Source organism: Bombina bombina, chromosome 11, assembly GCF_027579735.1.
Source record: "Bombina bombina isolate aBomBom1 chromosome 11, aBomBom1.pri, whole genome shotgun sequence".
In the NCBI taxonomy this organism is placed as follows: Eukaryota; Metazoa; Chordata; class Amphibia; order Anura; family Bombinatoridae; genus Bombina; species Bombina bombina.
Window position 1 is genome coordinate 64,260,991 of NC_069509.1, and position 13,457 is coordinate 64,274,447.

General features: G+C 39.1%; 1 protein-coding gene across 1 annotated transcript in view; it reads right to left on the reverse strand.

Annotated features, from left to right (window-relative positions):
* The window catches only part of GNG13 (G protein subunit gamma 13), a 35,441-nt gene that overhangs the window by 7,181 nt on the left and 14,803 nt on the right, over nucleotides 1–13,457 (reverse strand). Inside the window, exons 2-3 of the mRNA XM_053694990.1 lie at nucleotides 12,705–12,950; nucleotides 10,220–10,356 (exon numbers count right to left, since the gene is read on the reverse strand). Of these exons, the coding sequence (XP_053550965.1) occupies nucleotides 10,220–10,317 (98 nt within the window). The 5' untranslated portion in view covers nucleotides 10,318–10,356; nucleotides 12,705–12,950. The remainder of the gene's footprint in view (nucleotides 1–10,219; nucleotides 10,357–12,704; nucleotides 12,951–13,457) is intronic.

Genomic DNA, 13,457 nt, shown 5'->3' on the forward strand with positions numbered 1-13,457 from the left:
TCTAACAACATTAGTAAAGAAATTGTTGTTCCTTGTGTCCTAATCCCAAGAATACTCTTGAAAGATCTTTATATTCTTTGGATGTTGTAAGAGCTTTGAAATATTATGTTGAAGCTACTAAAGATTTCAGGAAGACTTCTAGTCTATTTGTTGTTTTTTCTGGTCCTAGGAAAGGTCAGAAAGCCTCTGCCATTTCTTTGGCATCTTGGTTAAAGCTTTTGATTCACAAGGCTTATGTAGAGGCGGGACAGTCTCCGCCTCAGAGAATTACAGCTCATTCTACTAGATCAGTCGCCACTTCTTGCTTCGGTTGATCAAATTTGCAAAGCAGCAACTTGGTCTTCTTTGCATACATTTACAAAATTTTACCAATTTGATGTATTTGCTTCTTCTGAAGCAGTCTTTGGTAGAAAGGTTCTTCAGGCAGCTGTTTCAGTTTGATTCTTCTGCTTATGATTTAAGTTTTTTTCTTGAAATTTATGTGTGAGACACATTTTTTTTGTGGATTTTTTTTTTTTTCAGCGAAACTAGCTGTTTTTTTTTTTATCCCTCCCTCTCTAGTGACTCTTCTGTGGTCTCCCACATCTTTGGTATTTCTATCCCATACGTCACTAGCTCATGGACTCTTGCCAATTACATGAAATAAAACATAATTTATGTAAGAACTTACCTGATAAATTAATTTCTTTCATATTGGCAAGAGTCCATGAGGCCCACCCTTTTTCTGGTTGTTATGATTTTTTTGTATAAAAGCACAATTTTGTTTCCAGTTCCTCTTTTTGTATGCTTTTTTACACCTTATTTTTTCACCCCACTACTTGGCTATTCGTTAAACTGAATTGTGGGTGTGGTGAGGGGTGTATTTATAGGCATTTTGAGGTTTGGTAAACTTTGCCCCTCCTGGTAGGATTGTATATCCCATACGTCACTAGCTCATGGACTCTTGCCAATATGAAAGAAATGAATTTCACAGGTAAGTTCTTACATAAATTATGTTTTTAAACAGCTTTCCAATTTACTTCTATTATCTAATTTGCTTCAGTCTTTAGATATTCTTTGTTGAAGAAATAGCAATGCACATGGTTGAGCCAATCACATAAGGCATCTTTCTGCAGCCACCAATCAGCAGCTCCTGAGCCTATTTAAATATACTTTTCAACAAAGGATATCAAGAGACTGAAGCAATTAGATAATAGAAGTCAATTGAAAAGTTTTTTTAAAATTGCATGCTCTTTCTAAATCATGAAAGAAAAAATGTGTTTCGTGTCCCTTTAACTGTGCATGATTCAGATAGAGCATGTCATTTTAAGACACTTTTAATTTCACTTTTATTTTGGTTCAGCACCTGGATAGCGCTTGCTGATTGGTGGCTATATTTAGACACCAATCAAAAAGCGCTACTGAGGTGCTAAACAAAAAATGGTCCGGCTCCTAAGTTTTACATTCTTGCTTTTCAAATAAAGATAGCAAGAGATCGAAGAAAAACTGATACTAGGAGTAAATTTAGAAAGTTGCTTAAAATTCCATACTCTATCTGAATGATGAAAGAAAAAAAAATGGTTTTAGTATCCTTTTAACCCCTTAAAGTGAAGGTAAACTTTGGTGAATAAAAGCCAGTTTTTTAAAAATACTATTAAAAACAGGGTCACTTTCAAAGGCACTTTACAAAGCAGCCGTTTTGATTAAAAACTTACCTCTCTACTTTGCACAGCCAGAGCAGTTTCCCCCTCCTGGAAATCCTCTCTTCACACGTCAGCAATGACTAATCCGGCTTCCTCCAATCACGGCTTTCTCCCCAGGGTAGTCATTGCCTGAGGCCATGCTGTGATTGGAGGAAGCCGGATTAGTCATTGCTGACGTGTGAAGAGAGGATCTCTAGGTGGGGGAAGCTGCTCTGGCTGTGAAAAGAAAAAAAGGTGAATTTTTAACCAAAACGGCTGCTTTGTAAACTTTGATGAATGAAAGTGCCCCTGTTTTTAATAGTATTTTTAAAAAATGGGCTTTCATTCATCAAAGTTTGCCTTCACTTTAAGGACCAACGACGTACAGGGTACATCCTACAAAAAAATGTCCTTAACGACTAAGGACGTACCCTGTACTTCGTTGGTGTTTGAAAGCGGTGGAATCGATCCTAATAGCTTCCAGCCGCTTTCATGTTATTGCAGTGATGCCTCGATATTGAGGCATCCTGCAATATCATTTTTTAGCCATCTGATGTAGAGAGGGACACTCTGTGGCCCTCTCTGCATCGGACATCGATGGCCATGATTGTTGGTGGGTGGGAGGCGAGTGGGCGGCCATCGATGCGAGGAGGTCATGGTAGGGGGCGAGATCACGTGCAGAGGCGTGCGTGCACGGGGAGCGGGTGGGAAGTTACACTATGGGACAATGTGTTTGTAGCTAAGGGTAAGGAGGGAGGGGGTTATCTAAGTGATCAAGGAGGGGGTGGGGGGTTGGCTATTGAGGGTGGGCAGCTACACTACAGAAAAAAATAAAAAAAACATTATTTTTGACAAACAGGGTACTGGCAGACAGCTGCCAGTACCCAAGATGGCGCATTATAAGGTAGAGGGGGAGGGTTAGAGAGCTGGTTGGGGGCTAAGGGGGGATCCTACACAGCAGAATAGATATTTTTATAAAAAATAAAAAAAACACTTATTTTAGAAACTATTTAGCATGGGAGTTTTTTGGTGGTTGTAGATGTGCAACAGATTTTGGGGGTCAAAGTTAGAAAAAGTGTGTGTTTTTTTTTTTTAAAATGTTTTCCTCATTTTATAAAATTTTTTATAATAAATTATAAGATATGATGAAAATAATGGTATCTTTAGAAAGTCCATTTAATGGTGAGAAAAACGGTATATAATATGTGTGGGTACAGTAAATAAGTAAGAGGAAAATTACAGCTAAACACAAACACCGCAGAAATGTAAAAATAGCCTTGGTCCCAAACGGTCAGAAAAGGGAAAAGTGCTGTGGTCCTTAAGGGGTTAAAGGGACATAATACTCATATGCTGAATCACTTGAAAGTGATGCAGCATAACTGTAAAAAGCTGACAGGAAAATATCACCTTAGCATCTCTATGTAAAAAAGGAAGATATTTTACCTCACAATCTCCTCAGCTCAGCAGAGTAAGTTATGTGTAAAAAGTTATCTTTAAGTTACTGACCAGCTGCAGGTAAAAAAAGAAATGAACAGCAGCCAATCAGCATCAGCAGTGCTGAGGTCATGAACTCTTTTACTTTGATCTCATGAGATTTCACTTAACTTAATTTCATAGTAAACTTCCTTAAAGAGACACAACCCAAATTTTTTCTTTCGTGATTCAGATCATGCAATTTTAAGCAACTTTCTAATTTACTCATATTATCAAATTTTCTTCATTCTCTTTGTATCTTTATTTGAAAAGCAAGAATGTAAGTTTAGATGCTGGCCCATTTTTGGTGAACAACCTGGCTTGTTCTTGCTGATTGGTGGATAAATTCACCCACTAATAAACAAGTGCTGTCCAGAGTCCTGAACCAAAAATGGCCTGGCTCCTTAGCTTAGATGCCTTCTTTTTCAAATAAAGATAGCAAGAGAATGAAGAAAAATTGATAATAGGAGTAAATTAGAAAGTTGCTTAAAATTGCACGCTCTATCTGAATCACGAAAAAAAAAATTGTGTTCAGTGTCCCTTTAAACTGAATAGGGAAACAACATGAGTGTGCATGAGGCTCACTCCCTTGCAGGTCCCGGGACAGGCATACAGATTTGCTGCTTAAAGTCCTTTACAATGGGGTTTGAATACTTAGGACATTTTGAGGTAAAATATCTTTCTCTTTTACCTAGAGATGTTCAGGTTATATATTCAAGTTAGCTTTTTACAGCTATGCTGCATCACTTTCAAGTGTTTCAACATTTGGGTATCATGTTCCTTTAAGTTTTAATACAATATTTTTTATATTTTAAACAGTGCATAAGAGGACAGTCTACGCCAGAATTTGTATTGTTTAAAAAGATAGATAATCCCATTCCCCAGTTTTGCATAACCAACACAGTTCTATTAATATACTTTTTACCTCTGTATCTAAGCCTCTGCAGTCTGACCCTTATTTCAGTTCTTTTGACAGATTTGCATTTTAGCCAATCAGTGCTGACTCTTAAATAGCTCCACAGGAGTGAGCACTGTTATCTATATGATACACACATAAACTAGCACTGTCTATCTGAAAAGCACTGAGATAAGAGGTTGCCTTCAAGGACTTAGAAATTAGCATATGAGCCTACCTAGGTTTAGCTTTGAACTAAGAATACCAAGAGAACAAAGCAAATTTGATGATAAAAGTAAATTGGAAAGTTGTTTAAAATAATATGCCCTATCTGAATCATGACAGTTTAATTTAGACTTTACTGTCCCTTTAAGGCACTGGTTTTCAAACTTGTCCTCAGGCCACATTTTGAGGATATCTGGACTGGAGCACAGATGAATTAATCAGCTGATTAGTAACCATGGTTATTTTACCTGCTCTCATCCAAGGTAATCCAGAAAACCTGGCCTGTTTGGGGAGGCTTGAGAGCAGGTTTGAAACCAGTGCTTTAAGGGGACATAAACCACATTTGAGATTTTTTTTTTTTAGATCAATACTATGCTTATAAAATGTATTTACTCCTTTTAATATCTGTCTCCATTAGTTGTTTTATTCCAAGAGAAAGGGTGAATGGAGAAAATTAGAGAGTGCATAAAATGGGTGATGAATGTTTTTCTAAATGATGTACCCAAAGCGGTGTAATAAAGTACTTTATTTAAAGGGACATTAATGAAACCTTATTTTCTTTTAAATCAATAATATAAATATATTGACAACAGAAGCTTTTTTTCTGGATATATAGCATGAACCGATAAATAGCAAATGGTGTCACAAAAGCATTACGGGGTAACCCAGAGGTGAAGTACCCGCAAGTCTTAGGTGTGCCACCGCTGCCACAAAATGAGCTGGAGAAATACAGGAAGAGACCAGATGATGAGCAAAAGCAATGCTGGGTTAAACAATAAAATGTTTAAGACAAGGGAATATGTATTATGGGTAGCAGAATAGTAAGAGGAGCAAACGGAAAGTGATGCACTAACATAACTAGGTGACCACCTTACTATGCTTACTATATATTTGTATGTAAAGTTATGGTTTAAGGAAGCAGTGCTGCCTGGTCTTTGTTACGCTTATTTTACAAGGGTGGTTTAGGGGAGCTGTTAGGCTTATTTTACAAGGGTGGTTTAGGGGAGCTGTTAGGCTTACCATACAAGGGCGGTTTAGGGGAGCTGTTAGGCTTACCATACAAGGGTGGTTTAGGGGAGCTGTTAGGCTTACCATGCAAGGGTGGCCGAGAGGAACTGTTAGGCTTACCATACAAGGGTGGTTTAGGGGAGCTGTTAGGCTTACTATACAAGGGTGGTTATGGGGAGCTGTTAGGTTTACCATACAAGTGTGGTTTAGGGGAACTGTTAGGTTTACCATACAAGGGTGGCTTAGGGGAACTGTTAGGCTTACCATGCAAGGGTGGCCCAGAGGAACTGTTAGGCTTACCATACAAGGGTGGCTTAGGGGGACTGTTAGGCTTACCATACAAGGGTGGTTTAGGCGAACTGTTAGGCTTACCATGCAAGGGTGGCTTAGGGGAACTGTTAGGCTTACCATGCAAGGGTGGCCGAGAGGAACTGTTAGGCTTACCATACAAGGATGGTTTAGGAGAACTGTTATGTTTACCATGCAAGGGTGGTTTTGGGGAACTGTTAGGCTTACCATACACGTCTGGCTTAGAGGAGCTGTTAGGCTTACCATACACGTCTGGCTTAGAGGAGCTGTTAGGCTTACCATAGAAGGGTGGCTGAGAGGAGCTGTTAGGCTTACCATACAAGGGTGGCTGAGAGGAACTGTTAGGCTTACCATACAAGTCTGGCATAGAGGAGCTGTTAGGTTTACCATACAAGGGTGGCTGAGAGGAACTTCTGGCTTAGAGGAGCATGGGTAGTTATCAGGAACTGTTAGGCTTACCATGCAAGGGTGGCTTAGGGGAACTGTTAGGTTTACCATGCAAGGGTGGCCGAGAGGAACTGTTAGGCTTACCATACAAGGGTGGTTTAAGGAAACTGTTAGGTTTACCATACAAGGGTGGTTTAGGCGGACTGTTAGGCTTACCATACAAGGGTGGCCGAGAGTAACTGTTAGGCTTACCATACAAGGGTGGTTTAGGGGAACTGTTAGGTTTACCATACAAGGGTGGTTTAGGGGAACTGTTAGGTTTACCATACAAGGGTGGTTTAGGGGAGCTGTTAGGCTTACCATACAAGGGTGGTTTAGGGGAGCTGTTAGGCTTACCATACAAGTCTGACTTAGAGGAGCTGTTAGGCTTACCATACAAGACTGGCTTAGAGGAACTGTTAGGCTTACTATACAAGGGTGGTTATGGGGAACTGTTAGGCTTACTATACAAGGGTGGTTTAGGGGAACTGTTAGGTTTACCATACAAGGGTGGCTTAGGGTGACTGTTAGGCTTACTATACAAGGGTGGTTTAGGGGAACTGTTAGGCTTACCATACAAGTCTGACTTAGAGGAGCTGTTAGGCTTACCATACAAGTCTGGCTTAGAGGAACTGTTAGGCTTACCATACAAGGGTGGTTTAGGCGCACTGTTAGGCTTACCATGCAAGGGTGGCTTAGGGGAACTGTTAGGCTTACCATGCAAGGGTGGCCGAGAGGAACTGTTAGGCTTACCATTCAAGGGTGGTTTAGGGGAACTGTTAGGTTTACCATACAAGGGTGGTTTAGGGGAACTGTTAGGCTTACCATACAAGGGTGGTTTAGTGGAGCTGTTAGGCTTACCATACAAGGGCGGTTTAGGGGAGCTGTTAGGCTTACCATACAAGTCTGGCATAGAGGAGCTGTTAGGTTTACCATACAAGGGTGGCTGAGAGGAACTTCTGGCTTAGAGGAGCATGGGTAGTTATCAGGAACTGTTAGGCTTACCATGCAAGGGTGGCTTAGGGGAACTGTTAGGTTTACCATGCAAGGGTGGCCGAGAGGAACTGTTAGGCTTACCATACAAGGGTGGTTTAAGGAAACTGTTAGGTTTACCATACAAGGGTGGTTTAGGCGGACTGTTAGGCTTACCATACAAGGGTGGTTTAGGGGAACTGTTAGGTTTACCATACAAGGGTGGTTTAGGGGAACTGTTAGGTTTACCATACAAGGGTGGCCGAGAGTAACTGTTAGGCTTACCATACAAGGGTGGTTTAGGGGAACTGTTAGGTTTACCATACAAGGGTGGTTTAGGGGAACTGTTAGGTTTACCATACAAGGGTGGTTTAGGGGAGCTGTTAGGCTTACCATACAAGGGTGGTTTAGGGGAGCTGTTAGGCTTACCATACAAGTCTGACTTAGAGGAGCTGTTAGGCTTACCATACAAGTCTGGCTTAGAGGAACTGTTAGGCTTACTATACAAGGGTGGTTATGGGGAACTGTTAGGCTTACTATACAAGGGTGGTTTAGGGGAACTGTTAGGTTTACCATACAAGGGTGGCTTAGGGGGACTGTTAGGCTTACCATACAAGGGTGGTTTAGGCGAACTGTTAGGCTTACCATGCAAGGGTGGCCGAGAGGAACTGTTAGGCTTACCATACAAGGGTGGTTTAGGGGAACTGTTAGGTTTACCATACAAGGGTGGTTTAGGGGAACTGTTAGGTTTACCATACAAGGGTGGTTTAAGGGAACTGTTAGGCTTACCATACAAGGGTGGTTTAGTGGAGCTGTTAGGCTTACCATACAAGGGCGGTTTAGGGGGACTGTTAGGCTTACCATACAAGGGTGATTTAGGGGGACTGTTAGGCTTACCATACAAGGGTGGTTTAGGGGGACTGTTAGGCTTACCATACAAGGGTGGTTTAGGGGAGCTGTTATGCTTACCATACAAGGGTGGTTTAGGGGAACTGTTAGGCTTGCCATACAAGGGTGGTTTAGGGGAACTGTTAGGCTTACCATGCAAGGGTGGTTTAGGGGAACTGTTAGGCTTGCCATACAAGGGTGGTTTAGGAGAACTGTTAGGCTTACCATGCAAGGGTGGCCGAGAGGAACGGTTAGGCTTACCATACAAGGGTGGTTTAGGGAACTGTTAGGCTTACCATACAAGGGTGGTTTAGGGGAACTGTTAGGCTTACCATACAAGGGTGGTTTAGGGGAACTGTTAGGCTTACCATACACGGGTGGCTTAGGGGAACCATTAGGCTTACCATACAATGGTGGCTTAGGGGAACTGTTAAGTTTACCATACAAGGGTGGCTTAGAGAAAGTACATTGGGCAGTCTGGGGTGTAATAAAGGCCATGAGCAAGAGATCACATTGGTCAGAGATACAGTATGGCACAGTGTATGGCACAGTGTATGGCCATTATAGTGGAACAATTGCTTGCTCTAATTCAATAGAGGACGTCATTTTAATACTAGCGACCCTGCAACTCTGTTTTTAACAAAGTACTGATCAGGATCTGCAGAGCACTGCAGTGACGTGGATGCTGACCCAATTAACAGTGATAGTTGCATGCAACTACTACTGCTGACTGGGTGACAGGTAGTTTCTGCTTGTGAACAACAGTAATCTGTGGTTCCCAAGCTGTACTTCAACTATGTGTTTAACCCATGTGCACATAGCGATGACGAGTGTTAAACTGACGTAACAAATTTGATTATGTAATTTGTTCACAATAATGGGGCTTTAAGGTCCCAGGTAAGAATATGGGAGAGGCAGGACAGAGGAATGTTTTGTAAAGTGTGATAAATTTAGCAACAAATGTGAAAAAATAATATACAGGGAGGAGGGTGAGAATGGGAAGTGAGTGAAGGAAAATATATGAAAGGCAAGTAAAAGTCATATTTGTCATGCTGGTTCCTGCTGTCTGCTGCATATTCTACTAAGATACAGAAATCTGAAGAGATTAAATGAAGATAAAGAAAACATACATAAAGATAGATCACCACAAAAACACAGATTGTCTTCACAAATACAAATCAGGTGAAATGGAAATGGTTTTATTCAAATAGAGGATACCATTTTAAAAAACTTTCCAATTTACTTCTATTATAAAATTTGCTATCCTTTGTTGAAGAAGCAGCAATGCACTACTGGGAGCTAGCTGATTGCTCACTGCACAGATATGCCTCTTTTCATTGGTTCACTCAATGGGCGAGATTACATATACGGCTTAGGTTTCAGCGCAACTGCTGAAACCCACGCCGCCCATTAGTTCACCTCGCACATCAGGTGAATCACATATACGGCGCCTGCAGATCATATACTGCCGTAAATCGGATAAACCAGCGACTTTTCAGACATTTCTGGAGTCGCCAGTGACTTATGGCAGTTTATAAACTGCCAGCGCCTAAGAAAAAAAGAAATATCGCCAGTAAAAGTATAACCAAAAATTAACCCTACATGACAAAAACCCTATATCCGTCATCCCCCCACATTACAACTAATAATAAAATGTATTAACCTCTAAACCACAATCTCCCCACAACGCAATCTACCTATTTAAACGATTAATCCCTAATCCGCCAACCCACACATCACAAAGCACCTAAAAAATGTATTAACCCCTAATCCACCCACAACGCAAAGTACCTATTAACACTATTAACTGCTAAACCGACATTCCCCCACAACACAAAGTCCCTAATTACCCTATTAACCCCTAATCCGCCAACCTCCCACATAGCAAACTACCTATTAAAACCATTAACCCCTAATCTGCCAACCCCCACAACGCAATCTACCTAATTAACCTATTAACCCCTAAACCGCCATCCCCCCACAATGCAAAGTATTAATCCAATCACTAAGCAACCTAAACCTAATCCCCCATAAATTAACCCCAATTAACTACAATTACATCAAATAAAAAAAGACTCCCTTTAAAAATGAATAAAAAAATGACCAAAAATAAAAAATCCTATCTTTACATAAAAAAAAGACCTAAGTTTACATTAAAAAAAAACACTAAGATCCTACACCTTTTGTCTCTCCTTTCTCTTTATCACTCATCTAATTTTCTGTCTTTCTCTTCCTTTATCCCTCGCATTTCCTCTAATATATTCTTCACTTTCTACCATATTTGTCTCCCGCTCTGCCGCCCCCCCAGCCTTTCCAGACTCACTAGTCATTAGTCACTAGTCTTAATGTAAATCATACTCACTCAGGAATGGATTTTGAAGACATCTCTCTCTTAAAGGCCAGTTGGTATTTCAGACTCTCTACTTCCTTCTTCATCTGGGGAACGTCCATCTCATCCATTTTTGCAGCTTTATATGGAAGAAGCCCTTAGAGAATGTTCTGAAAAAACATACTACATGGTTTCACTATGTTCCATTGCCTAAAACCATTTTCTCAATAAAAAGTGTTTGTTCTGCAAGCTTTTCAAAATGTGCTAGACTCTTGCATAATAAAAAGAAACCTCTGTCCTGCAGTTTTTGTTTGATGCTAAAGCTCTCCTCTAGGCAAAATAATGTTCCCTTCACTCTGAGATTCCCCGTTTCCATAAAGGGACAAAAATTTTAATTATGCACTTGAAAGAGCACCAGTAAAGTATATTAAAATATTTTTGGCATGGTTAAATAACATTAAAGTTAATAAAGCTATTTTGATTTTGTTTCTAACAGGAAATGCGGCTGAGCCTTAAAGGGACATTAAACACTAGACAAATGCTAGATAGAATGATGCATTCAAAGAAAAGATGAGTCTGAGAAGAACATGTAGATGTATTTTGTAAAGTTTTATTAGTTGTTAATCGTGACAAAATAAGTGTAAAGTTTTAGTGTCTATAAAACAGTGAGAGCTGCATTGTTGTAACTTAGATTACTTTTTCTGCTGAGGCCAATTAGGGACAGTTATAAATAGGTCACTAGAGTTTGCAGCCAGTTGTTGTGTGGAATATAAATGTTCTGCACTTCCATTTCTAACAGAAACTGAAATGCTTACAATTTCAAAATGGAATTACAGGAAAAGGGGACAAAATAAACAATGAAAGTATATTGTAAAGTTATATATATATATATATTATATATATATATATATATATATCACTCAGTGCAGGAGCACCTGTGTTTCAACCTCTGTAATACATTTTAAAATGTCCTCTTTCAAATGCAACAAATAAAAAAAAAATGTTTTTGCAGAAATAAGTTGAAGGGACGTTTAACCCAAAACTAATGCTAGATAGAATAATATACTTAAAATAAAAAGTTTCCTGAGAACAATATACAGATGTATATTATATTAGTTTTAAATATTGAAAAATAAGGGTAAAGTTTTAGTTCCCACAAAGTAATGCAACTTTCCAATTAGTATCTATTATCAAATCTGCTTCATTCTATTAGTGTGCTTTGTTAAAGGAGCAGAAATGCACGACTGGGAGCTAGCTGAACACATTGGGTAAGTCAATAACAGGAAGCTTATATGTGCAGTCACCAATCAGCAGTGAGCTCACAGTAATCCAGTGCTTTTCTGGAGCCTACCTAGGTATGCTTTTTTATGATACTAAGGCAACAAAGCAAAATAGATCATAGAATTAAATTAGAAAGTTGTGTAAGATTTTATGCTATATCTGAATCATGAAAGAAAAAAAATGGGTTTCATATCCATTTAAAGGGACATGAAACCCAAAAAAATTTGTTCATGATTCAGATAGAGAATACAATTTTAAACAACTTTTCAATTTACTTCTATTATTTAATTTGCTTCCTTCTCTTGTTATCCTTTGCTGAAAGGTTTATCTAGGCAAGCACATGAGCAGCAGAGAACATAGGTTCTAGCTGTTGATTGGTTGCTGCATATATATATATATATTGATTGTGATTGTCTCACTCATGTGTACAGTTAGAAACCATTAGTGCATTGCTGCTTCTTCAACAAATGATACCAAGATAATGAAACAAATTAGATAATAGAAGTAAATTAGAAAGTTGTTTAAAATTGTATTCTCTATCTGAATCATGAAAGAAAAAAACTGGGTTGCATGTCCCTTTAAGTCTGGTTTCTGCACTTCCACTAATTACAGGAAAAGAGGGACAAAATAAATAAAGTATGTTCCAATTTTTTTTTTGTACTAAATGTGATTAAACATTTTATATTACAATGTCTAATGTTCCTTATTCGACTCCCTATCATAACACAAGAGAAACTGAGTCTTGAAAGAGTGAGCAAAGCTTTAGTGAATTCTGCTTGATGAACTGTGCTTGCCTAGGATTAACAAAGGATACCAAAAGAACTAAGCAACATTGATAATAGAAGTCAATTGGAAAGTAGTTTAAAATGTCATGCTCTATCCAATCAATTTAAGTTTAATTTTGACTTTACTGTCCATTTAAATTTAAACTGAAGAAAATTCCTGTGTGTGTCTGTGGAATAAGCAATAGCAGATTGTGTTTTGCTGAAAGAAAAAAAGTAATATGGTGTAAAATCTGTTCCAAAATATATTTTTATACATAGGACCCAGTCTTATAAAATATCTAGTCATAAGTATTTATATCCATTCTTGTCTATATTTTCTAATCTCTAACCAGGTTCTCTTCTAAAGCAACAGTTCATATTATTTGTATAATAAACATTTCCCTTTTCCTTATCCTTCTGTAGGATATTTTCTCTCCTCCCCTCTCTCTTGTATGATATTGTGCATCTCTTACCTGCACCAAGGTCTGCGCCGGACAACCAGAGATGTGATATTTGCACACTCCTATAACGCTCTGCTGATTTCCTGCTTTGCATAAAACTCCAACTGGAGCTCAGGGATTCAAATGTGCTGCAAGAATTTGATTCCAATTTGAATGTTCCAACTCTGAAGAGGTTTGGGAGGTTTTTATATAGAAGCACGTTGAGGCAGTTCTAATTAGCATATAGGGCAGTTGTGCCAGTGCGGCCCATGTAAATACCTAGAGAGAAGGTAAATTAGGACAGCATTAATGGATTGGAAATATGCCATATAAACTGTTTAACCCATTCAGTGCTATGTGCCCATTTTAGTATATAACTCACACTTTGTAAATGTTTCCACACAGTTGTACTACACTAGTATTTTATTTTAGCTGCTAAGCTTGTGAGCGAGCTCTAGAAATAATATATATGAATTAGCAAGAGAGCGAGGATACCAGCACAATTAGGTTAAAAAGTATAATCTTTATTGCAGACCCATATCTTAAAAATAGCAACGTTTCGGGGTTAACCCCTTAGTCATGCCATCGCTAAGGGGTTAACCCCGAAACGTTGCTATTTTTAAGATATGGGTCTGCAATAAAGATTATACTTTTTTACCTAATTGTGCTGGTATCCTCGCTCTCTTGATATTGCTTTGGGGCATTGCAGTTACCCCCTTTGTACCGTGCACTTACCAGTGGTGCTGATTCCCTACCTTGCTTGGATATATGAATTAGCATTAGCTT